The 27,311-nt window shown below is 39.7% G+C and overlaps 2 protein-coding genes across 3 annotated transcripts in view; both read right to left on the reverse strand.

Annotated features, from left to right (window-relative positions):
* Positions 1-27,311, reverse strand: part of LOC108183502 (uncharacterized) — a 226,544-nt gene that overhangs the window by 167,618 nt on the left and 31,615 nt on the right. The window lies entirely within an intron of this gene.
* On the reverse strand, positions 1,186-23,623 carry LOC103910518 (uncharacterized). 2 transcript variants are annotated; one of them, XM_088650681.1, is made up of 3 exons: positions 23,582-23,623; positions 22,999-23,148; positions 1,186-6,169 (listed from the first exon to the last, which is right to left on the reverse strand). In XM_088650681.1, exons 2-3 carry the CDS (start codon positions 23,081-23,083, stop codon positions 5,301-5,303), a joined length of 954 nt encoding a protein of 317 aa, XP_088506807.1. In that variant the 5' UTR covers positions 23,084-23,148; positions 23,582-23,623; the 3' UTR covers positions 1,186-5,300. The 2 variants fall into 2 exon arrangements, with proteins under 2 accessions (XP_088506807.1, XP_088506808.1); XM_088650682.1 differs by lacking the exons at positions 22,999-23,148; positions 23,582-23,623 and adding an exon at positions 21,400-21,656 and having other exon boundaries at positions 1,186-16,212.

Genomic DNA, 27,311 nt, shown 5'->3' on the forward strand with positions numbered 1-27,311 from the left:
CTGCCGTCTCATTCCCTTCCACACCTATACATGAGCAGGAACCTACATGCCTTCATTTAGGCATTACTTCTTGTTATGAAGTAAAACTAACCAACCAAACTGAAGGAAACATAATTGATAATCACATTTTGGCGAGCCATGGCGCACCAAGAAAAAGGAAAATCAACAGTCAGTGCAAGAAGTTTCAGTCACGTTGGGGCAAAGAATTTTTCTTCACAGAGGTCAGCGGGAAATGTGTCTGTTTAATTTGCCAGAAATCAGTTGCAGTAATGAAGGAATATAATATTAAAAGACATTCAGAAACAAAGCATCAGGCCTTCAGCTCTTACACTGGTGCCGAATGAGATCAGAAAGTAAAACAATTAGCAGCGCCCTATCAGCTCAACAACAGCAGTTTTTTTTTTGTGCTATTAAAGTGCAAGAAAATTCTACACTGCACTGCAAAAAATGTTTTTTATTTATTTATATTTTTTGTCTTGTTTCAAGTCCAAATATCAAAAAAATCTTAAATAAAGGAGAATTTTCTAATTTGTTTTGAGAAATAATATGCCAATATTAAGTGAGTTTTTCCTTAAAACAAGCTAAAATAATCTGCCAATGGGGTAAGCAAAATAATCCTGTTTTTTCTTTTGACATAAGATTATTTTGCTTACCCCATTGGCAGATTAATTTGCTTGTTTTAAGGAAAAAAATGCATATTAAGGAAAATATTAGCATTTTATTTCTCAAAACAAGACAATTTTTTTTTAGATTTTTTAGATATTTGTTTTTTTAAAAACTTAAGTCTTTCTAGAAACACAGTTGGACGACCAAAATAAAATAATTTCTTAATAAAATACACGCACACATCCATCCATCCATATATATATATATATATATATATATATATATATATATATATATATGCGTGTCTGTGTGATTTATGTAAAATTTGGCCCGGGAGAACATTTTTTTTTGCATCTGGCCCTCGGCCCAAAAAGTTTGGACACCCCTGCTTTAGGACCTGCCATAAAACAATTCCGCTAAGGTATATCTTAGTATTTTTACATGCTGTGCTGTCATTTTTTTGAGTATTTTTTAAATGCCATATATCAATAAAATCCTTACATCCCCAACTTGAAGTGTATGTATATCATTAATCCATATTAACTAGTTAAATAGTTTAAATGTGCAACAAACCACAAATTTGTTAATTTTTTTATTTTATTTTACTATATGCAGAAATAACACAAATGTCAACCTCAAACTTGTCAATGTAAAAAAAAAAACATGCATAAAACACTTTGAAACCCTATGCAACTGATTTGGACGTATTAAATCAATTTGTTTATGAGATAAACTTTTTTTATAAACCGTGTAGACAGAACAATTTGATTGATAAACAAAAAAGTTTAATAACTTAATCAACACTATTGTAAAATTTACACAATTTATCACAATTTGTCATACAAAGGGGCATTCAGTGGTGAATGGATGTTCATTTGTGGGGTAAAAAGAGATTAATATTTTACTTTTAAGAGCCCTGTTGATTGAGATACACATAAATTAATTAATTAAGGACACTCTTGTGTAAAAAAAATAAACAAATTAACAAGTAAAACATAAATAAATAATTAAACATTGAACAACTGAAAGCCACTGCTACAAATAAACAGCCTAGCTATGATAAGTCTTATGACAATTTCGGTCGAGAATAACCCAGAGGGGCACTTGGCATGCCTCGCACATGATTGGGGTGCATTTCCAACAAAGCCTGCATTTCCCGCGCCCTTCTGTGGCTTTTTTTAGAGACAACTGCACCAGAAATGGTAACAGGTAAGTGATGGTAGCTCTCCCATGCTGGTTGCAAGGACACCCCAAACAGCTCCGCTGCTATCTGCTTTTGAAAGTCCTGGTGTGTCATGGGCTGCTCTTCTTTGCTGCTATACAGTTGCTTGTGCGGCAAGTAGCAGTTTGTGACAGCAATGTCAATGAAATGATGTAGCACAGTCATGTACCACATTCTGCTTTTTTTGATGAGTAATAGTAACCAATCAGCTGATCTGAAAGGTCAACTCCCCCATGAAGTGATTGTAATCTTTCATAGCTGCAGAAACTGAAATCTAAACATGCTTATACCCACTGGTGGATTTACACATTCTTTTGATGGTGTCCCCCATGTATGCAGTGTGCAAAGTAGTGCACACACTCACCTCTCATGTGTCCATCCATTTTGTGAAAAGGAGGGTCCCCTGCTGGATCCACCTTACAGAACCCAGTGGTGACTTCTTTGACTTCCTTCATCTCCTCTAGATCCTCTTCCTTTACAGGTCGTCGCCCTCATGTAAGGTATGATTAAAGCATTCAAAAAACATTCACATTAATTGTTCTTTGAATATTTTATACCATTATGCAGAGAAGCCGTCTCTGCCTGGTACTTTAGATGTTTTAAGGTTTGATATAGCGTTGCTTATTTCTTCTATAGTTGTTTTTTGAGTTTGGGTTTTATTTTGTATTGATCCAACTGATAGTAAATCCAATGTGTGTAAAATGCTGCATGTTTGCAAGTTCAATATTAATCTTTTGAGAAATATAATTCCTTATAGTATTTCGGCAAAAAACTTGTATTTCCTCCAAGTTATGACGTATCTTTTCAGTGTTGGAATCTTTGATTTTAAATATACTCCTCTCTGCCTGTCGTTTCCCTATTCTCCATGCCAGGAGCTTTTTTGCTTTTGGACTATTTTCATAAAATTTCTGTTTTAAAAATGGAAGTTTTAATTGTACTTGCTCATCGAATCTTTTATTGAGTTCCGCTTTAACTTCTTTGATCTTATTAAAAGTATCTGGATCTTCTTTATTATCATATTTAGTCTCTAATTCTTTAAGTTGTATATAATTCCTTATAGTATTTCCTGAAAAGCCTGTTGTATTTCCTCCAATCTATGACATATCTTTTTAGTTTTGGGATCTTTGATTTTAAATATACTCTACTCTGCCTGTTGTTACCTTATTCTTGCTTTAACTTCTTTGATCTTATTAAAAATATTTTTTTCCTTGATCCCCACATTATAAGTTTAACTCGCATAACAGCTTTAGCTGCGTCTTATAGGATACTAGGTGACACCTCTCCATTAACAGTATGTTTTAAATATTGTAATAGTTCTTTTTTTAACATATCCTACACATGTTAAATCATTTAAATGATTAGGGTTAAATCGCCAAAATGTCTTTTTGGGTTTATTGTCCACGTACACTGTTAAATAAGCTCCTGCTTGGTCTGAGATGTCTCTTGTTCCTATTTTACAGTCTTTTATTTTATGTTGATCTGACTCAAACTAAAATGATAAATTCTAGAATGAGACATGTGGGCGGTAGAGAACAAAGAACATTATTTTTAAGAGGGTATATGTCTCTCCATACATCTATTAAGCCTAATTCTTTCATCATATATCTTATTTGTCTAGTTACTTGACTAATTTGCTTATTAGAAGACGAGTCCAATTTAGGCTGAAGTTGTACATTCCAGTCTCCCCCACAGATCAACGTACCTGAGGCCATCCCAATTTTTCAAATTTCTTATGTTCTGTATCAGAAAGATGCGTCTCTTGCCAGAAGATTATCTGTTGCTTTTCTCTTTTCAATTGAGACACGAGTTTGCTTCTTATAATTACTCCATATTCCTGTTTTTGCAAAAACTATAATCAGATCTTGTTGCGAAGATCACGGTGACCGGAATATGAAAAACACAAACATGAATATCTTGAACAACATAAAAAAAAACATAACTTAAAAGGTCTCCAAACCTTGAAGTCTTAAATAACTTTTTAATGTGAGAGTAAAGCCTTCATTCTCTAAAGGGCCCCTCCTTGCTGTGCCTATTGCACAAAAATGTTAACGAATATATTCAGCACCCATATCTGGCAATATTATATTCTTGTATTTCTGGCTAGGTTTTCAAGTTAAATATTTCTACTAATTATAGCAAGGGATTTTAAGTGTATAGATTAGAATCCCTTTATGTCTTCCCACCAGTATGTTACTTAACGATTTGAGTCTTGGTGGGCTTTAATCGTTCATCTTGTGTCGTTGGTCAGTTCGGTTAAATACCATTCTTCCTTCAAACGATTTAAATGTCCATCATTGGTGAATCAAGTCAAGAAGTTTTTCCAGCCTCTCAGAGTTCTTTCTTAGGATCTGTCAGGTTTTATCCTTCTTTCAAACAGAGCTAGTGTTGTCGCTTTGAAATTTACAGTTTTTCCCAGATCTTCGCTTGATGTTTTTCCTTACTTTTCTTCGAGGTCACTCCAACCTTTTGCCAAAGTCTTTGTTTCTCTTTCCCAGAGATTCCTATAATAGTTTCATCTTCGCTGTTTATTAGTCCTTGTTCTTTCAGATCTCTTAAAGCCCCGTCATCGAAATGTACATGACTGCCCCGTTTTCGAGAAAGATTCTAAGTTTCGCCGACTTATTAGTACAAAAGCCCATCTTTTCTGTTGGATCCTAGGTGGGCAGTCTTTGTCAAAGAAAATCTTTTTTTTTTGTTCCAGTATATTACTTTCTTCCTCCATGCAGAGCGGAGGACTGGGTCCTTCGTTTTGTATTCCAGGATGAATACCACCACTGATCTAGGGTGGCATCAGCGGGTGGTTTTGGTCCGAGTGCCTGGTGAAACTGTTGGATTTTAAGGTCCAATTCGTTGAGTGACAGCTCCGTTTTGATAATAGTTTCCAACAAGTCTTGGATATTATAGCCTATGCTTCTTTCTGGGATTCTAAAGATCTGAATATTATTTTGACGAGAGCGTGTTTATAGACTTAACAGTTACTTTTGTATGTTTTCTATTATCTTAGCAACATTCTCCTCCAATTCTCCAACTCGCTGCTCCACTTCGTTGATGTTTTTTGCTGTTGCGTTTAGGTCCGTGATGAGGCCATCCAGTTTTTTTATTTCTTGCTTAAATTTAATAAAAGTTACTTGCTTAAATCTGGTTAAATCAGATTAAAATCCATCTGGAAAGCTTTGATGTCCGTAGTTGACAGGCTCTCACCTATCCCGTCCGTGTCGGATTTTTCATATGTTGAGTTCTCGTTTTTTTTTTTTTTTTTCCAAGTTTCAACAGTGATTTTGTCCTAGCCTTTTTGCTTTTGCCCCCCTTCATATGGTTTAGGTTATTAATGATGTAAAAAGGAGGATTAATATCAGTGTGTATGGGAGCTCTCTTTCTATGCTCCTACACGTATCGACACCATACCGGAAACCATCACATGTGTTTCTTAAGCTCCCCCGAATGAATGAAACTCTGTACACACTGATTATGACTACGGTTTCTTTCCAGTGTGAATCCTCTGGTGCCGTTTCAATTCTGCAGCTGTGATAAAAGTCTTCTCACACTCCAAGCACATATACTCTCTCACATCAGTGTGGATCCTCATGTGTTTAATAAGGTATGACGATTGGTTAAAATTCTTCCCACACTGAGGGCAGGTGAATGGTTTCACTCCAGTGTGGATCCACATGTGTAGATTAAGGTATGATGATTGGCTGAAACTCTTCCCACAATGAGTGCATGTGAATGGTTTTTCTCCAGTGTGGATCTTCATGTGTCTATAAAGCGATGATAATTTGCTGAAACTATTCCCACACTGAGTGCATGTGAATGGTTTCTCTCCAGTGTGGATCCTCATGTGTTGATTAAGGGATGATGATCGGCTGAAACTCTTCCCACACTGAGTGCAAGTAAATGGTTTCTCTCCAGTGTGGATCCTCATGTGGTGATAAAGGGATGATGATCGGCTGAAACTCTTCCCACACTGAGTGCATGTGAATGGTTTCTCTCCAGTGTGGACCATCATGTGTTTATTAAGGGATGATGAGCAGCTGAAACTCTTCCCACACTGAGTGCAAGTAAATGGTTTCTCTCCAGTGTGGATCCGCATGTGCTTATTAAGGGATGATGATTGGCTGAAACTCTTCCCACACTGAGTGCATGTGAATGGTTTCTCTCCAGTGTGGATCCTCATGTGAGTCTTTAGTTTGCTTTTGCTTGTCAAACTCTTTCCACACTGAGTGCAGGTGACACAACTCTTGTCTCTCATTTTTAAAATACCATCAGTCTCTAAATGAGTTCTGTCCTCAATTTTAACATGATGTTCCTCTTCTTTACTCTCCTCATAGTCTTTAATTAGGTCTGAAATTAAAAAAAAAAAGTTTAGTTTTTAGTAAATCATTCAAACTCTCATCAAAAGCTGAAGTAAAAAGGCACTAATACATTGGCAACACAAACCTTAATTTTGATGCACATTAAATGTAAAGACAAAGCAGATCATATTTAGATTGATCTTGTCATATTAACCTCCTGGTGTCCATTACACACATACACTTTTAAGTGAATTCTTATTTGATTGATCCCAGATTATTTTTGGTCATATTGATGAGACATCAAATTGAAAGCTGTAAAGGGACAGTTTTTTTATTTGTATATATGCATAATCACAACAAAACAACATGTTTTTGTAAAACTTGTAAAGCAGATGGGTAATACTTTTTCATTCTGTGCCTGACAGGTAAACCTGTTTGAAAAAAACAGCTTAATCTCTGTGAATATTTGCCTCACATACATGAGACATATCTGCATAAAGCCTTAAATTCGCACCTTTAAATGACAAATGTTCTGTGGTTTAGTAATTTGCAATGCAGAATTCTAACACTTAATGATTTCAGATAATCAAACAAATGTACATATTAGTAAAAGATACCACAATTAAACACATTGTGCAGTTTTTAAATGAAGGTTTTTATTAAAAGGATAACAAAATACTGAACTACACAGGCTTGTGTGAAAATGTTTTCCCCCATTAAAACCTAACTTCACACTAACTTCAAGTTCTCTAGCCACACCCAGACCAGGGGCCTCATGTATCAACGCTGCGTATGCACAAAAACTTTGCGTGCGCCAGGTTTCACGCTCAGAATGGCTCACGTTTGGATTTACTAACAATGAACTGAATGTGGGTATGTGCGCAGCTTCACGGCAGCTTTCTGGCAGGCGTACGCACATTTTTTGTGCGTGTCTGTTTTATTTCCATTGGCGACTCCTAGAGGCAGTTGTGTTAAATTCTTCTCTACAAAGTGTCTGACCCTTGCAATGGCAGCTTTATGAGACGGGTTCATCTAGCAGGTATATAAGGTTCATACCATACAGTTGACCAGCTAAACATTAAAGCACAATTTGCAGCAGTCGCCTGTTTTCCCAATGTAATCTTAGCTATCTACCGCACGCTCATTGCTATAAAGACACTATCTGAAGATGAATTTGCACGCGTGAATCAGAAACATTTCCATTCAATAAATGTGCAAATAAAATATGATGCACAAACTTATAGATGATTTCTACTTGTCTTTCTCGTGATAAATAGTGGGCAAAATCTGATATGTAGCGGGGAAAAAAAGAAGAAAGAGTTCGTCAGACGCTGAATTCGAGCCGAGTTTAAGCTCAAACGTGTCAATACATGATCACATGTGTCTTATGAGGTGCGCCACTGAGACTGCTAAGGGTACAGCAACATTTTACAGATATAAACCACACTATTTCTTTTTTTAATGCACTCAGTGCGATGTTCAGTCCCAACTGTGTTAACAGCATCAGTTAAACTCTCCCACTCTTATTTTTTTCTTTTGTTGTTAATTCCGGAGAACAAACTTGCAAATAACACCGCTTTTCTCCGGTCTACCTCCGAAAGCAGCACCTCCAATTCACATTCTGTTCAAAGTTTCTCTTCTTGCTTGCTTTGCCTCTGCTTTTTCGTTGGGTTTTGCCATTAGCATAGTCATTAGCATATTCATACGGGGGAGGAGGCAGGGAGGGGTTTTGTGCTCGTGCATGTTGCGCTCAGTTTCACGTTCATTCGAATGTACAAAAGAATATGCGTGAGATTCGGCGTACGCAGTGTTTCATACATCTGAATTTTTTTCTGCGTATGCACATTTACAGCTTTGTGCGTACGCAATGTTTTAGTAAGATTTCCACGCAAGTCTTCGTACATGAGGCCCCTGATTACTACCAAACATGTTTGCAATCAAGAAATCACCTAAATAGACCTGTCTGACAAAGTGAAGTAGACCAAAAGTGCCTCAAAAGCTAGACATCATGTCAAAAACTAAACACATTTAAACACAAATAAGAAAGAAAATACTTGTGTCACAAGTAAAATAAAAAGAGTGAACTCAAATGCAGAAAAACAAGTCTTTATTGAGGAGTGAGTCCTGGAAAAAACAGATGTCAAAGTAAACACCCGGTTGGGTGAGCGCTAAGGAAATTCCGTGGGAAAAAACAACCAGACATTCACTCACTATTAGTCCTGGACACAAATACAGGGTGAGTAACAAAATAATATGTACACAAACAATCGATAACATACTGACAAACATGAAGGGAAGTGATGTGGTATAAACAGGAAAAAAGGGAAACGAGAGCTTCTGTGACTGCAAATAAAAGCCGATGACGAGAGAAAATCTGTAACTCAGAACAGGAGGAGAGAGCAAAAGCTTGAGGTACAGTGACAGTACCCCCTCCCTCAAGAACACCCCCTGGCATTCCCTTAAGACTCACTATGGACCTGATGACTTTTTAATTAATTTATTTATTTTTTGCTCCGTCCTTTTTTTTGCTTTGTTGCTTTTTTTTTTAAACACAACTAATTGTCCCTTAAATGAGCACACACAGTTACTAAAGTAGTCAAATGCTTCATTATAGATCTGTGCATTCTTACATTAACACCTCTGTTATCAAACAAAACACAATGAGAGATTCATTTGCTGCTCTTCACTAAATAACTGTAGTACCTTTATTCAATATGCAAATACAATCAAAAGTGAAGTAGATTTTATAGCTTTATTTAATTTCTGTTCAGGCCATTGATTTTAAAAGGCTAAACCTATTATTTTATTGTCAGTATTTTCTAATGTTGCTATGTATTCTATCATTTGAAGCTATTTGTTGTTATTATTCAAAAGCAGGTAATGATTCGCACTCAATTGCTTCGTACTGTTTTTATTTTTACTTATTCCTACATTTTACAGGTGATAACAAACAAACAGACGTTTCGGCACAAAGCCTTCCTCAGTGTGTGACTCAATTCTCTAACTTCACCTTTTTATTCCATAGTTAATCACAATGTGCAATTAGTTAAACCGTCACTCATTTCATTATCCATTAATCACACAATAACTTATAATCTTCACAGCAATGACAATAAACAATCTTCCCATTTCCGACCTCACTCTACAGAGATAAAGTGTATCAACCATTATCATTGATCAGGTGTACATCAATACAATAAAATTCTAACAGTTGACATTAAAAGTTTTCTACATTTGACAATTACCCAAAGATTAAAAATCACAAGTCTTACCTTCACCTCTACCCATATAACCAATTATACAGGAGACATTTACCCTCATATTCAAAAACAATTTGCGAAACATACGAAAATACCTACATTCAAAAACCATTACTACATAGGAAAACAGCATATCATTATATTTTTTAACAATTTACATTACAGTATATCAATGATCAATTACTTGAAAAATACCTTTTCCTTCCAAAACAATCTCGCAAGAAAACAGCACATCAAACATCAAGTTTCAGACCTCTCCTTTTCATTACAATACTAGGTCAATTACTAGCAAAATACATTTACCTTCAATAACATTACAAAACAATACAGCACATCAAATATCATCAAGTTTATCAATATTTTCATTTTCATTACAGTACATCATCAACCTCTCGAAAAAAATACCTTTATCCACAAAAAACATTTCACAAAAAGCCAAACCAGACAGCATGTCAATTATCACAGTGTTAACCAATAGTTTCTGTTTCACTTCAATATATCATGATCAACCACATGAAAATTACCCTTACCTCCTAAAATATTATTTCACAAGAAACCTATCAATTAACATTATTCTCCCATTATTATCTTTATTCCGAAGTTCACAAATATTTAAAGAAAAAAAATAATTTTTTGATTTTTGTCAACAACTTTAACGTTCAAGATTTACAATTCCTAATATCGATTAAATAGTAGATTTGTTAAAGAAACGCAGAAAGATCCAGCTCCTCATTTATTCCTTTTGGTGCAGGTGACTTTAATTCATGAATCCAGAACGCTTCTCTTTGTAATAATCTTTTATTTAAATTACCTCCTCTATGTGACTTCTTTTGAATAATAGTAACGATAAGATTAACGCACCAAACCAAAGAAGTAACTAAAAAAAAACGCAAGCGCGCAGGACAAACTTCAGTAAGCTATTTGTTGTCCCATATTTTTTTACATCTCAACGTTGACAGATTAGTTATAATGTCAGCTAATGTTATGGAAGGGCATACCTCGATCATTACTTCCTCAAGCTAATGTGTAAATATTAGATCTATTCAGCAATAATGTTAATTGCATTGGCATATTTATCTGATGTTTTCCCAGCTTGTAGTAGTCAATCAAAAAGCTATTTAGTTTCTTATGACTATACACTAGCAGTGGAATTTACTGCAATGTGACGGGGCGCCACCTGAAATCTTGCCTAGGGTGCCAAATTGGTTAGGGCCGGACCTGATGTTAGTGCACCCTCAACCAGTCTGGGAGGCAGAGGAGCAGATGTAATGGGCTGCAGGGGGGAGAGAAGAATGGGTTTAAACTTAGACACCTAAAATAAAAAAACGGATGAATGTTTTTAAACTTAGAGCTTAATTTCAGTTGAACCAACACTGGACTGAGCACCTTGATAATGGGAAATGGCCCAATGAATTTGGGTCCCAATTTACGTGGGGGAAGTCTGAGAGGAAAGTCTTTGGAAGACAACCAGACTTTCTGACCACACATGTATAGAAGGAAGCAGACACTTCATTCCTATTGCCAGTCCTTTTCTGGTGATCCTCCATGTCTAAAGGCATCTCTGAATGAACAAATGAATGAGGGAACAATGGCATCTTGTTCTTGGAAAGAGAATACACTTATTTTACACTGCCACCATTTTAAAGAACGAAAGCTAGGCTGCTGTGGGAACATGGAAGTATAGGATCAGCATTGTAAAGATTGCAACAACATGCTGTGGACTACAAACCTCCAGCTGTTGCCACAATTTGTAAACCTCACTTTAATATAATTCAGTTCAGTTTAATTTAAACAATTAAAAGCAGATTAGGCATCAAACTAAATTACAATCTCTTTAACAGTGATACGCTTAAGTGTATAACAGCGCTGATTTGCCATAGTGTTCACTGGTGCCCACCAGAAATGACTGTGACTAAGACCCCGTTTACACCAATGCGTTTTCGTTTTAAAACGCATAAGTTTTGCTACGGTTACGCCATCCGCCCACACTATGCCGAAGTTTTCGAGCGCCGAAAACGCTGGAGAGGTTAAAGAGGTTTTCATTCTGAAACGCTGCTGCTCCGTCTCAATGTGGATGGGCAAAAACGGAGACATCTGAAAATGGAGGCGGGCCTGCCAACATTCGCCTATCTAATTGGGGCTTTTCCTCAATATTAAGAAGTCTACACACACAGTTCAGTCTCGCATCCTCTCCCGGTAAGTTCAGACTTTGCAAGTTTGATATGGAAAACAGACCCTCAAGGACATGTCTGGTAAATCTTCTAAGGGAACAGTGCACTTTATAACCTTATTCACATCATCCTGGCTACGCTGTTTCATTTTGATATTAACAACTTAGCAGACAGCAGAAATGTTGAGGCGTCGGGCTGCATCTTCACTGTATGCATATTTATAATAAAACAGAGCCTATATAACATCACTGCCTCGTTTCATTTTCAACGAAACGTATCCTCTGCACTGCTGAATATTAGTTTTAATAATCAATAATAGCCATTATGAAAGTATAACGCAAAATAAGTTTATACATTATAGGAAATAAAGGCAAGCGATCAGTCAATATACGTGCTATTTATTTATTATATATATATTGCTACGTGGTTCCATTAATTATTAACTTATCTTTGTGCTCAGCCAAAACACGTTACCTGTGAACAAGTAATCGATTCAAAAGACCAAAGTCGGGAATATGTTGTTAGATAAAGACAACAAGATGAATTAAATATCACGTTTAATGAATATAGTGAGATTAGATCCAGCGAGAGATGCTTGATGAGCAGTCCACCCAGCACAGCTCTCATCTGGGTAGAAATGCTGCAGCGCTTGCCCGAGAGTGTGTGTGTGGTCACGTGATGTGCGTTTTCAGCGATTTGGTATGGACGGAGAGCAGTTCAGAAACGCTAGGTAAAGCGGTAGTGTGGGCGCGGATCGTTTTCTTTCTAAAACGCCGTTTTTATACTAAAACCCACTAGTATAAACGAGGCCTAAGATATACAGCAGGTACAAAATTTTCCTGTGTGGCTTCAGGCGATACTTCTGGGCATCACCAGCCTGCTCTAGGGGAACGAGACAGGGCTGCCCTCTGTCCCCTGTGCTCTTTGACATTGCCATCAAACCTCTTGCAACCATATTAATGAACTCTGATGGCTTGCAAGGAATTTTTAGAGCGGGACAAGAACATAAGCTCCTGCTATATCGGATGATCTTCTTCTTTTTCTGTCAAATCCAGATACATGTATTCTAAGAGCTCTTACAACAATTTCAGAATTTGGAAATGTTTCTGGATACAAAGTCAATCTAGCAAAGAGTTTTTTTTCCCCCAATCAATGATAGAGCACAGCAAATGTCCTTCCAATCCTTTCCATTTTCAGTAAGTCCTGATAAATTTGTATATCTGGGTGTGAGTGTGACACGCAAATATAAGGATTTGTTGAAAAAAATTTTTAAAACGACATTAGACAAAGCCAAATGAGACATGACGTGGTGGTCAACACTTTATTTTTGGCTGGGAAGATCAACTCTATTAAAATGACAATACTACCAAGATTTCTGTTTCTATTTCAGACCGTGCCTGCTTTTATTCCCAAGTCATTTTTCATTTAAATAATTGTATTTCTACTCGCATAAGAAAGGAACTCCTAAAAAGAAAAAAGGAAGAGGGTGGATTGAAATGCCAATTTCTAATACCATTATTGGGTGCTCAATTTACACAAACTGATATTCTGGTTTTCCAACATCTGTAATGATGAGGGCCCATTTTGGTTACTTATGGAACAGCACACGTCTAATCCAGTGTCTTTACGCTCAATACTTTGTGCTCCGATTTCAGTGAGTAAACAATATTCTACGAATAACCCAGTTATTAATGGATCACTCAGAACATGGTCACAATTCAGACTTCACTTTAATAATAAACAAGCATTGCCTTCTGCTCCCATTTTGTTAAATCCATTATTTCTTCCCTTTCTTATAGATTCAGCATCCCAATTATGGTCTAGGAAGGGAGTTAACTGTGTTAAGGACCTGTTTAAAGATGGCATATTATCTCATTTCAACAGTTAAGAACAGACATTGAAATTCCCCAGTCTAATTTTTTAGGTACCTTCAGGTCCGTAGTTTCATTAAAAAACACTTCTCTCCTACACTGAACCAACCAGAAGCATGCTGGATAACTGATTTGGTAAATATGGAGCCATATCAAAGGGGTAATATGTCCATGTTATATGAAGTGATCCAAAGAACTGCCTCCCCTTCCCTAAATTGTATAAAGCAAAAATGGGAAGATGAACTGGGACTAGAAATATCAGATACAGCCTGGCAATATGCCATAGAACTGGTACACTCATCTTCTGTATGTATTAGACATGGTCTTTTTTCAGCTGAAGGTGCTTCATAGGCTTCACCTATCTAGGAGCAAGCTGGCAAAAATGTATCCAGGATGAACGATTTGGATTTATACCTTCCAATCCATCTCAGCATGAATCAACGTTTATCCTTTCCTCATCATCTTGTTTCTCATTATTTTTGATCATTTGAATGAGTATTTATCTTTGAAATAATTTTAACTAAGGAATAAGTTAAACACACTGCTTAATATAAGAATGTTCAGTGCATTTGCCTGTCTCTTTATAACTATTTTCAGGAGCCACCAAACTAGGTCAGATGTCATGGAGACCTTGATTGGAACTGAGGGCTGAGGACTGGAATCAACTGTTTCCATAGTTATTTCTATGAGTTAATACTATCTAAAATGTCTAAAAGTGATTTTACGGTTTTTACGGTTAATTCTTTTAAAGTGATTCCAATTTTTATGTAGATAGACGCTGTGTGTAGTGAGGATGTTGTAGCAGACTGTTGATGGAAACAATCTTGAACCAGTTTGATAACAGCTGAACGTACAAGAAAAAATGGAATTATTTTATTTCGGTCGTCCAACTGTTTCTAGAAAGACTTAAGTTTTTAAAAAACTTGAATCTTCTCTGGGCAAATTACAGTTGCAACACTCATCCTTTATAAATTCTCCTTCAGTGAAGGGTTTCCTGTGTTCTGCACCAGTGTAAGAGCTGAAGGCCTGATGCTTTGTTTCATAATGTCTTTTAATATTATATTCCTTCATTACTGCAACTGATTTCTGGCAAATTAAACAGATACATTTCCCGCTGACCTCTGTGAAGAAATATTCTTTGCCCCAACGTGGCTGAAACTTCTTGCACTGACTGTTGATTTTCCTTTTTCTTGGTCCGCCATGTCTCGCCAAAATGTGATTATCACTTATGTTTCCTTCAGTTTGGTCGGTTAGTTTTACTTCATTACAGGAAGTAATGCCTAATTGAAGGTGTGTAATAGCGACACCCAGTGGTTATTTGAATTACGTTTATTTTTGTATAGCGGGCCAGATTCTATTAATATTTATAAAAAGCCTCCCGGGCCGCCACAAAACTGATTGCGGGCCCCAGATGGCCCGTGGGCCGTAGACACCCCTGGTCTAGAGGATGTCTGACTTTTATGCTTAACATACGGTTCAGAATTGTACGCACAAACCCCATGTGGAAATGTTCCTAGTCTATCTGTGTTTTAACCATTCAGGATAGAACATCTATATGTATGATGCAATTACTGACATTATGTGAGAGTATAATTGTTATTTATTGGTGATTGTAAGCAGAGCGGCCTAGGAACTCATTGCCAGTGTTGAAGCTGGCTTCTGCTGATGTAACTGCAAACTTTCTTCAGTAAACTTGATTTATTTAATTTAAATCTTTAACTCCGGCTCTTCTTAATCTGACAGACTGGTCATTCTTTGGGTCAAACTGTATACCATCCCTACAAGGGTCGGATTCATCTTGCCCTGGATGTGGTTTGGAGCCAGCAGATCTGATGTTCTGGGGATGCCCTAGATTATATACATTTTGGGCCAATATTTTTAGATCATTTTCATCTATATGTAATAAAGATATGGATCCTAATCCTTTGACCTCAATTTTGGTACAGTGCCAGAAGAAATGCACCTGTCAACTAATCACGCAGAAATCATTGCCTTTTCTTCTTAATTGACCAGACCCCTGATTCTTCTCAGGTAAAAAAAAAACAAACCCGCCATCCCACAGACATTGGATATTAAAAATGTTATCACATCTTAAACTCGAGCACCTTGAGCACACCATACGAGGCTCTACAAAAAAATTTTATGAGGGTTGACAGCCTTTCCTATCTTACATTGAACGCTCAGGGGTTATTATATCCTAAGTGAGAAAACGGTCACACTATTTGCTCTACAAACTAGTGTGTTCATGACTATACAAAGAAAAATAATTAAATTAGAAAATATGACATCAAGCAGCATTAGGCATGGGCCAGTATAAGATTCGAATTCTAATAACCTTGACAAAAAATATCACGGTTTCACAGTACTGTGATTACTGCTCTAAAATTTGGTCTTTTAAATGTCTGGGTAAAAAAAAAAAAAAAAAAACTTGTTCCCCTTTAAACACAATATTTTTTAATTTGAGAAACTTTTACAATATTTTGGAGCAGTAAACATGTCAGGCTGAATAATACTAAAGAATCATTGACTTCTGCTGTCTTCATTAGTTTCAAAAACACAGATTTCTTTACGATTTAAAACTGAATTTTTGGATAGGAAAGGCATCTTTGGATATCTTTTCTGCTGGAGATACTGTTGTCCTAAAAAACTAAATGTAAAAAAAACCTTACATATAAAAATGGTAGAGCAGAAAATCTGGGTGTTTTTTCAAACCTCAACCTTTTTTTAAACCACGGTATACCTTGTAAACTGTTATCGTCCAATGCCTAAGCAGCATAACGTTCGAGGTTACTAAAGTAACCCTTCGTTCCCCGAGGAGGGGAACGGAAGCACTATAAGTGGATTTGATTGTAAAATCCACGCATTGGGAGGTTCGGTTCAGAAGCTACTCGTCTGAAAGAGTATTGAACGGGCCAATTAAGAATGAATTGGCAGCGCAAGCCTGCGCAGGTGAGCGGCATAAGCAATCAACTGAGTATATAAGCTCACCTGGCGCCAGCAGACGCTATCCTTTTTAAGCTGAAGAGACTTTCAACAGCTAAGGGACAGTCATTATGGCGACGGAGTATAGTGCTTCCGTTCCCCTCCTCTGGGAACGAAGGGTTACTTTAGTAACCTCGAACGTTCCCCTTCGGGGGGAACTTCAGCACTATAAGTGGATTTGATTGTAAAATCCACGCATTGGGAGCCCATTGAAAGCGCCATAATGACTGCACCTTACCAACACCCCCGATGAGGAGATAGTCAAGCAAGCGTGACGCACCCACATCATGGGGGGCGCGGTCCTCCAACGTGTCCCTGGCCCTAATTTATCCTACTTCAACAGAAGTATATCTTATATATATTTTTTGGGAAGTCGTGAGCATCTAGATAATTCTAGGAAAATACGACAGTACGTTGGGAAGCGTGCAATCCCGATAGGGAGGACGCTGCGGAGGCCATCCGTTACCCAAGGGGGGATAGATGGCAGAATTTACATATGGACTAGCCCTAAAAAGGGGGAGTACGCATAGCAAAAGAGTGGTTAGCGGGGAGGGAAGACACGGGTCCGCCCAGGGGGGGGACTTAACCGTGGCGGAATAAGCATATGGGATCGCCTAGTGGGGATCACGCATAGCAGGCACCTTTACCCAAAACGCGGGCTGACCAGCGGGCAGACCTACAACGTAGTGGGCCAGCAAGTGACTCCTCCGCTGAGTCAGTGCTGGGGGCCACGGAGGAATCTGCAGGGCTCACCTGACGGGGAACTTTACTGACAGATAAAAAGGCGCACGTATCTCCGTGTTAGGGAAAATGGCGCAGCAAGCGTGTTTCAACACCCTACCGAATTGTTTCCTCAATCACCAAGGGTTACCTAATACCCTTGAGGAAACCGGCTCCACTCGCATCTCGGCTCTGATAGTGAAAGAAAGGCATCCACAATCTAGTGGGAACTTATTTCGGTACGGCACTTCCCTGCTGCCGACCGCTATAACAGACGAAGAGCTGCTCAGATGATCTAAACTCTGAGTGCGGTCCGGATATCACGCAAAACGCGAACTGGACAATAAGAAGGGCTGGGTCTGCCTCCTCCGAGGGCAGCGCTTGCAGGCTCACTACCTCGTATTAAAACGGAGTGGTAGGAACCTTGGGCACATATCGCGGGCGGGGTCTCAGGACGTGAGAGAAGCCAGCCCAATTACAGGCACGAGTCACTGACCGAAAAATGCCTCCGGGTCCCCGACCCTCTAATCGATATCAACGCGACCAGCAGAGCTGTCTTCAGGGACAGAAAGATACGAGGAGGATCGAGGATCGAGTCGAGGATCGAAGGGATCTGACGCGGCTTGTGTAGCGAGGGCGAGATCCTAAGAGGGCATGAGAGGGGGCGGGGTGGATTAATTCGCTTAACGCCCCTGAGGAACCGGATGATGAGGTTATGCGTTCCCACGGTGCTGCCAGCCACCGCGTTATGAGAGCGGAGATGGCAGCCACGTAACCTTGAGTGTGGAGGGCGACAGCCTGCTCTCCAACTTCTCTCGGCGTAAAGAAAGCACAACGCTGATCTGGCAAATTACGGGGGTCTTCTCAGCGAGAGACACCATTCAGTGAATAGACTCCACGTCAGGGCATAGGCGCGCTCGGGGAGGGGGCTCTAGCCCGAGTGACGGTATTAGCCACCGCAATCGGAGGTTACCTAAGTCTTCCTCGCGTCTAAAAACCTCTTCAAAGATCGGCGAGGGTGCCAGGTGGTGCCCTGTCCCTGAGAGAGTAGGTGCTCTCTCGAAGGGACTGCCAGGGGAGGGCTATCGCGAGGGAGAGCTCTGACATCCAGGTCCGGTTGAGCCAGAGGGGCGCAACCAGCAACCTGTTCCTCGTCCTCCCTGACCTTGCACAGTAACTGCGCGAGCAGGCTCACTGGGGGAAACGCGTATTTGCGCGTGCCCCGAGGCCAGCTGTAAGCCAGTGCATCCGTGCCGAGAGCACTCGGTCAGGGAAAGAACAACTGGCAATGAGCGATCTCGGGGGAAGCAACAGATCGATCTGGGCTTCCCCGAATCGCGCCCATATCAGCTGAACAGACTCGGGGTGGAGTCTCCATTCTCCAGGACGCAAGGCTGCCGTGAGAGTGCATCGGCTGCACGGTTGAGCTTGCCTGAATATGAATGGCGTGCAGCGATTTCAGCCGCAGATGACTCCAGAGGAGCAGACGGCGGGCGAGCTGAGACATGCGGCGAGAGCGCATACCCCCTATACGGCTGATATACGCCACCGCCGCCGTACTGTCCGTCCTGACCAGCACGTGTTGCCGCTCCAGCACCGGAAAAAAACGATGGAGAGCGAGGAACACTGCCAACAGCTCCAGGCGATATGCCAATGCAACTGGGTACCTTTCCACAGGTCCGCAGCCGCATGCCCGAAACGCACAGCCCCCCAGCCCGTGTTGGAAGTGTCTGCTGAAACGACAACAAGACTGGACGCCTGTTCTAGAGACACCCAGGCCTGTAGGAACGAGGGGTCGCTCCAAGGGCTGAGGGCGCGGCGACACAGCGCAGTAACAGAGACTCGGTGTGCGCGCGCGTGCCATGCGTGTCTGGGGACTCGATCGTGAAGCCAGTGCTGAAGTGGTCTCATATAGAATAATCCGAGCGGCATGAAGCGGCTGCGGATGCCATATGCCCCAGGAGCCTCTGAAATAGTTTCAGTGGGACCACTATTTTACTGTCGAGCTCTCTCAGACAGTACAGCATCAGCTGAGCGCGCTCTCCGGAGAGGCGCGCTGCCATGGTGACCGAGTCCAGCTCCAGCCCGAGAGAAGAGGCAAACTGCACGGGGGCGAGTTTGCTCTATTCTCGGTTGACCTGAAACCCCCACAGGTGGAAGTGCCAGAGCACTTTGTCTGTGCTGACTTTGTCTGTTGTGTGCTGATCCGGGAAGCTCGCGGGTCCCAAGGAAAAGCTGGAGGTGAGATATTTGCTCTCACTCCAAACCCGAGCTCCGGAGGGGAGGCTCGAGGGGTGGGAGAAAGGAGACCGTCCTCCCAGCGCTCGTGAGCCACTGGCGAAACGCACCGAATCTGCAAGCTAGAAAGCATAGCGTCCCAGACTGGCAGATTTCGGGCTGTCACATCTGGGGAAGTGAAAAGTGCCCCTTCATAATGTTTTCATGGCAGTAAAAAGTGCCGTTGGAAATGGGGCCCCGCCCTCCAGCGGGGAAAGAGCAAGTTCCCTCTTCTCCAGATGGCCTGTCCCAGGGGCGCTTCGCGGTCCGTTGCCGGACTTAGCGGCGTTCTGGGCAGGGGGGCTGCCTGCTTCCGAGGTGCCTGCTTCGCCGGAGGCGTGTGCGGGGGCGGAGCAGCTCTCGTAGGCGGGCGCCTTCGGCGAGGAGCAGGTATGAATGGCACGGCGGGCGGAGCGGGCTACGGACCGCCGATAAGACATCACCCACCAACTGCTCTCTCACCGCCTTGAATTCCTGGGTGAATTCACAGACAGTGTCGCCGAACACTGGCGCCGGGGTGGCGCTCCTGGACCACTAATGTGGACATCGTCCTCCCCAACGCACACGCAGCGGACTCAGTAGTCCGAAGAGCTAAGTCGCGGCGGTGCGAAGCTCGTAAGCCTGGGTTGGACCCACCCTCATGCAGCTCGGCCAGCGCCTGCGCTTGGTAGCGCTGGTAGGTGGCTATCGCATGCAAGGCGGAAGCAGCCTGGCCCGCAGCTATGTAAGCTCTAGCTCCGAGGGAGGTAGATAACTTACAGGCTTTGGATGGGAGACGAGGCGGACCCCGCCAAGAAGAGGCGCCGCGCGGATTTACCGCCATCGCGCACTCAACCTGAGGAATCGCCACATACCCCCTGGCTGTTTCACCGTCAAGAGTGGTTAGGGTGGAGGAACACGCAGCACGAGCAGAAAAAAGGGCTTTACAAGACCGCGTGAGCCTACTGTGCACCTCCGGGAAGAAGGGAACGCCCCTCTAGTCGGTCCGGCCGCGGAGCTGGGGGATAAACCATCTCCAACCCACGGCCGAAGCAGCCCAGGAAAGCATGGCTAACATGTCCGTTTCAGGATCCGTAGTGACAGCGCTCACCAGCCCGAAGGGGGCGAGCGGGTCTGGATCATCATCGGACAATGAAAGCCCACCCTCCGATGCCGCGGTGGACATCTGGTCTCCGGTGTCATCGGGCGTAAGGGCTACCATCTGTTAGACGGATCGCTTCCCCCGCCCGAAGCTTGGATGGAGCGCTTAGAGGAGCGGGAGGTCCGCGGGCCCGTGGGCGACGGATTATCTCTCGCTGAAACCCTCAGATCTGCCCGAGTGCCCGCTGCAGAGCAGGGGACAACTGGGGTGGTTCGCCCTTTTGCAAAGGCTAACCGCGATCTTGCGCAACAGTCATGGCATCGCAATGACGACATGAACTACCCGCGAGCAGCGCATTAACATGCTGGACCCCCAGACATGTAACGCAGTGCCCGCGCCCATCATCCGAGGACAGGAAACCACCGCATCCAGAAACGCACAGTCGGAGCGCCGTCCTGATAAGGACGTGCTGCACGACTGTGTTGCTCTTTCTGTGAAGTTTGCAACTTTATACGCACCGCTCTGGAGGACCGGACCCAAAGAACGCCAGACAAGGGAGAAACCCAGCTCGACCGTCTGCCACTGCGTGTACACACTCAGGACCGGGAGAATGCTCTCGTTCGCTCAGAATCGCTGGTCACAGCAGGAGGAACCCTCATCGACTCGATCAGAAAGTCTCTGAAGCGAAAAGGATAGCGTCTGCTGGTGCCAGGTGAGCTTATATACTCAGTTGATTGCTTATGCCGCTCACCTGCGCAGGCTTGCGCTGCCAATTCATTCTTAATTGGCCCGTTCAATACTCTTTCAGACGAGTAGCTTCTGAACCGAACCTCCCAATGCGTGGATTTTACAATCAAATCCACTTATAGTGCTGAAGTTCCCCCCGAAGGGGAACGCTGTTTTTAGGATCTAAATACTTATTCTTTAAAAAGCAAAAAGATTCCAATGGCGACGCCTGCTGGTACATGAAGAAATTGGTCAATACTGATGAACTACACTCAAATGTTTGCACATCATCAGCATGCTGCAATCCATTTCTTAAGCAGCAAAACTCATTTTTAGACTAGTTTGTTGGCCAGTTGTAGTCAGTGCAATGCTAAACGTTATTGTTCCACTATAATTTGTTCATTTTGCCTCATGTCATCCCACAATTAATTATTTTAGTTTCCATTTTATTTAGCATATTTCAAATCAAGGTCATCCACTTTTTCTGACATACATTAAATCAGGGTTTCTACAGGTGTCACCAAGTTAAATTTAAGACATTTTTAAGACCATTATGAATGAAATTTTAGATTAAGGAATTTTTCAAATGGCCCAGATGAAAAAGATTTTTATATGTCCTATCAAAAAACATTTTAATATAAAATATTAAATAATACAATAATAAATCAATAATAATAATAAAATACTTTAGATATTTCTTAGCAAAAGATCTTAAATATTGTGTAAAAACAAGAGAGCTCAAATATAAACTTTCTTTAAAATGAAAAACAAATGAATGTTTTAAAATGTTTTAAAAACTAAAATAAAGTAAATCTATGCACAACAATCTGTCCAGGGGTCTGTTCTTCGTACGTTGATCACTCTGTTAGCTGGATTTGGTTATTGACGATCTTCAAAACTGATCCGAGAGTTGTTTTCATAGCAACAGTTCTGGTAGCTCAAACCTGGTCGCGAGCAGATTCAATTCAAATAAAAAACAAATCAAACGAACAAATGTTTTAAAAGTTTTAAAAACTATAATAAACTAAATCTAAAAGTTAAAAGTTTTATTGAGATGGATTGTTGGGGATTGTGAGGGTTTTAGCCAGATTGGGTAACAAAACATGAACAAAGGAAAATGAAGGCTTGTTTAAAAAAAGATTTAAGACCTACAGCACAATATTTCAGAAAATTTAAGACTTTTTAAAGCCTAAAATTTTTATTTTGGAATTTAAGACATTTTAATACCCAGCGGAAACCAACTATTATTATAATAATGTAGTTTTAACTCAGATGATATCTGTGAGAACTAGTAACAACTACAAAAACATAACATGGTTTAATCTCATAAAGAAGTTGATGAAAAAAAGGCAATTGTGATCAACATGACATGCAAATGGAAAGAACTGAGCCAACACCATCAAAGTAATAGCAGATATCTTCTATGAAAATACTGTAGGTCAAACATCGTCAGCTCAGTTAAACCTGTTTTTAATTTACTGTTTTTATTTATTTTATATAGCACCAGTGCTCAAGGGCGCTTTGCAAACAGAAAGAGAACAAGAAAAGCAATAATCTTAAGGAGGTAGTGAAAATGGGAGACTAATAATACATAAAATAATGACAAAAGACATGAGAACAAGTGACTAAAGAAACTCATTCCTGTCTTTCAATGAGTGCTTATGTGCATTTAGGAGAACTAGGCAGCACACTCAGGGCTGCAAGATGAATTTAATTTAGTATTCTTATTATTAAAATATATCTGAATGAGGATCAAATGACTGAGTTGGTCTTTGGGAATAAAAACCAACCTGTTTGTTCCTGCAGATCTTCCTGCTTGACTGTGAATGTTTCTTCAATCTTCACATCTTCACTCTCCTCTTTAATAAACGCCATCTTTATAACAGTGTGGAGATCAGTCACTTCAGCAGGAGTTTCTCTCTGCGTTTAAACACTTTATCCTGTTTAAAATAAAATACAAACTATAAAATGTCCTGTTTAAAATAATTAAAACAATGAACAGAAACAAAATAACGTCTCTTCAGCACTTGCTTCAACAGTTTATTTACATGACAGTAATTAACAAAAAGAAATCAGGTTAGTCTGAGCAGGACACAGCTGATTAAAACTAGTACTCCATTTCTTGTATATAGTGATGTACCCTTAGAATGGAATGACATTATGCTATTTAATAAACTAAACCTTCATTAAACACTTATTACACACATTTCTGTTGCTTTATTCAAACAATAGCTCTCATTACTGTAAAATAGTACTTCGTTGTATAAAGGGTAAAATAATGTTGTCAACAGCAGGTACATAATTTAGCATCAGATGAAAAACCTGAAACTTTAATCCATCGCTTTATATTTATGTAAATGTTTTAAAACAAACCTTTCTCCAGCTGAATCCAGCACAAGAGCGGCGCAACCTTATGATGTCACACGTGTTGGACTTCAAAAGGTCCAAGGGTCAAGCAGGAAAGAAACCAAAAGCAATACACTGCGCAGGAGAGGTTCAACTCTGCACTCTCTTTCAGAGACACATCCTTTTTATACCACAGTTGTTTGTCTTCCGTGCATCTTCACTTGGTTTAACCTTTTAAGGCAAATGTCTCCTTATAACACACACACAGCTCACACATCCTGTCCTTTCTCAGAACTCTCTGCCTGTTCTATGCACCCTTGCGACACTTCTCTATTTTGTGCATGCAATTTGCAGCACTTAGCAGTTTGCAACACTTCTGACAGTTTCACAATAATTAACACTTTCTAGGTTAATTGTTAAAGCATGGAAAACATGTAAAAATTGTATTTCAACTGAAAAACACCACACACGCCACGCCAAAATAAAAGTCTTTTCTTTTGTTTAGTTTTTTTGCCACTCACTGTCGCAGTCATGACTTATTGATACATTTGTCCCTCGTTTTTTACTTTACACTTGTGCTCTCTCTCTCTCTCTCTCTCTCTCTCTCACACACACACACACACACACACAATCACACAGATGTTCAGTATTTGAAGTTGATCTAAACATTTTAAAACAACTTTGAAAAACGTTTTTAGGGTCATTATCACTAAGTGCCTTTGAGACATCACAATAAAAAAATTTATTTTAAATTTATTAAAAGTTTAAGATTTTTAATTCAACCACATAGTTGTTGTATTAGACTGTAAGAAATTAATGTTGGTCAAACTCCCGCACTTTTTACAATTAATCTACAAACAGAAAAACAGCAAACAAACCTCAAATTGTGTCAACACTGTCAAGGACAAATTCACAGTATATCTTCATTTCAGTGTGATTATTAAATGTGTATTTTCAGAAAGGTCATGTGTCCCTTTACAAACCCAACTTTATAGATTATTTAAAAAAAATCTATTTGTCATAATGAAATATTGGACAAAACATTGATTTCCAGATAACATATTCAATCGTTGCGCATTATTTTTTAAAATATAAACCCAAGATTTAGAATATTTTGTCAAACTTTCAAACAATATTAACTGGCCCTTATTGGTTAATTAAGAAACCACACAAGATGTTTTGCTGAGGTTATGAATAATTTGTTAATTTTCATAAAATTTGAACATACGCTGTCGTGTGACATTCAGCAACTGTGAGACGGCTGAAGGATTCGGATTTCTGCTTTCCAATCCGTCTCATCATGGACCACCGTTTATCCTTTTCATCATCCTGTTTTTCAGTATTTAACTGTGAATTGATTTTAACTAATGAATAAGTTAAAACTGCTTACTGTAAGAATGTTCTGTGTCCTTGTTTCTCTTTTTGCCTGTCTATTTTAACTTTGTTTTCAGGAGACACACAAACCAGGTCATAGGTCATGGAGATCTCTCTCTCTCTCTCTATCTGTTCTTATGACTGGAGGTCCAATACAGAGGAGAAGAAGACACCTGTTTCATTGTCCTGATATATTGCCTATAATTTTATAGCTGTTTGATTGATTTTTTTTTTTTTTTGTGTATAATTAATAGTAATGTAATTCCTTTTTGTGTGGAGACAGACTGTGTGTAGCCAAGATATTGTTGCAGACTGTTGATTGAACCAGCCTGATAACACAACTGAACGTACAAGAAACGTCCTTGAGTCTTTAACACAGATGGTCTTTTTGTGTCTATTGTGTTCCTGGTTTAGCTTTTTACAGGTCGGAGATCAGCTCCTAATAACTTCGGGCGACCTCACCTCTAGGCATCAGGTCGCCATCCATATCTGGAGACAGATACAATGCTTTCTTTGACGCACACATTAAGGCCATCCATATCTGGAAGTAGATACTATGTTTCTTTGACGCATGTATTTAGAATTGTCTATTTCTGTTGTAACCAATGAGAACTGTTTACCTGGATCCCACCCTTTCTGGACTTGTGTAAAGAGTATAATTGTTCGATTGTTGAGACTGTAAGCAGAGCGGCCTAGGAACTCCTTGCGAGTGTTGAAGCTGGCTTCTGCGAATGAAACTGCAAACTATCTTCAGTAAACTTAATTTATTTTTTTTTAATCTCTGACTCCGGCTCTTCTTCATCTACCAGACTGGTCATTCTTTGGGTTAAACTGTAAACTATCCCTACAACATTAATAATATAATAACATGAATACTGAAACGGTTCAGGTGTTTTAGAATGACCAAAACAACATTTCAGATGTTTATAATGTTCTCAGCCTGCTGGTTTGTGCATTCACACACATGTTCATCATCATATGATTTCTTATAACAAACCTTTTTAAACACACATACGGGAATTTGTTCAGTAAAAGTGCTTGCCTTGTTTACGTAAGTTTATCTTCTCTTATCAAATAAAAAGTTTGTCCTACTCAGTTATGCGCATGTTTTTTTATGCTTATATTTCAAAAGTTACGTGCATCATGACGTTTCCATCAACCAATTTTTTATGCTCATAGCCTACCCAAAATGGACATAGAAATAGGAGGCTGGAAATGTACGGCTAAGCGAGAAATACCGCTTCATCTTTTAAAAAGGGGAGGAGACCGACAGAAAACTCTCTTTCAGAGACAGGCTTGACTTACCCTGCTTTCTCGAATTTGACAAACCAGCCATTTTGAAACTTTACACTTTACACAACTATACACAAGGGTTAAAATACTTTACACTTATCCTTCTTTCTGAAACAGGGCCCCAATCTCATATGCTATTGTTTTGCAACTTCAGTTGCCTATTGGAGAAATGACCAGGAATAATAAATGTCAGAAAATGGTCACACTACTTGCTCTGCAAACAAGTGTGTTCATGTCTGTACAAAGAAAAATAAAATAAGAAAATATGACGTTGCAACATCAAGCAGCAATAGGCATGGGCCAGTATAAGATTCGGCTTCATGGTACTGTGATTACTGCTCTAAAATATATTATTTTAAATGTCTGGGTAAAAAACAAACACTTTTTCCTCTTTGAAAACATTTTCTTTTGAGAAACTTTTAAATTATTTTAGAGCAGTAAACATTTCAGGCTAAATCATTCAATTGAATCCTTGACTTCTGCTGTCTTCATTTGTTTCATAAACACAGATTTCTTTACAATTTAAAACAACATCTTTGGAGATCTTTTCTGCTGGAGACACTGTTGTCCTGAAAAACTTAAAACAAAATGTAAAAAAAAAAAAAAAAACTTACATATACCGATTAACGGTACAGCAGAAAATATTGGCAGTTTTAAAACCTTGACTTTGTTCAAACTGCATTATACTTTGAAAATGGTTATTGTCCCATGCCTCAGCAGCACAACACTGTTTTTAGGATCTAAAAATGTATTCTTTAAAAAAAGTCTCAAGCAAAAAGATTCTAATGGCGCCGCCTGCTGGTACATATATAGAATATAGTCAATATTCTGACGAACTTTACACTGAAATGTTTGCATATCATCAGCATGCTGTAATCCATTTCTTAAGCAGCAAAAGTCATTTTAGACTAGTTTGTTGGCCAGTTGTAGTCAGTGCAATGCTAATCGTTATTGTTCCACTATAATTTGTTTGTTTTGTCTCACGTCGTCCCACAACAACAACATATAGTTTAGATTAATGTACAATGTTTTATAATAATAATTAATTACTTTAGTCTCCATTTCATTCAGCATATTTTAAATTAAGGGC

Source organism: Danio rerio, chromosome 4 (genome assembly GCF_052040795.2).
Source record: "Danio rerio strain M-AB ecotype USA chromosome 4, GRCz13ab, whole genome shotgun sequence".
Taxonomy (NCBI): Eukaryota; Metazoa; Chordata; class Actinopteri; order Cypriniformes; family Danionidae; genus Danio; species Danio rerio.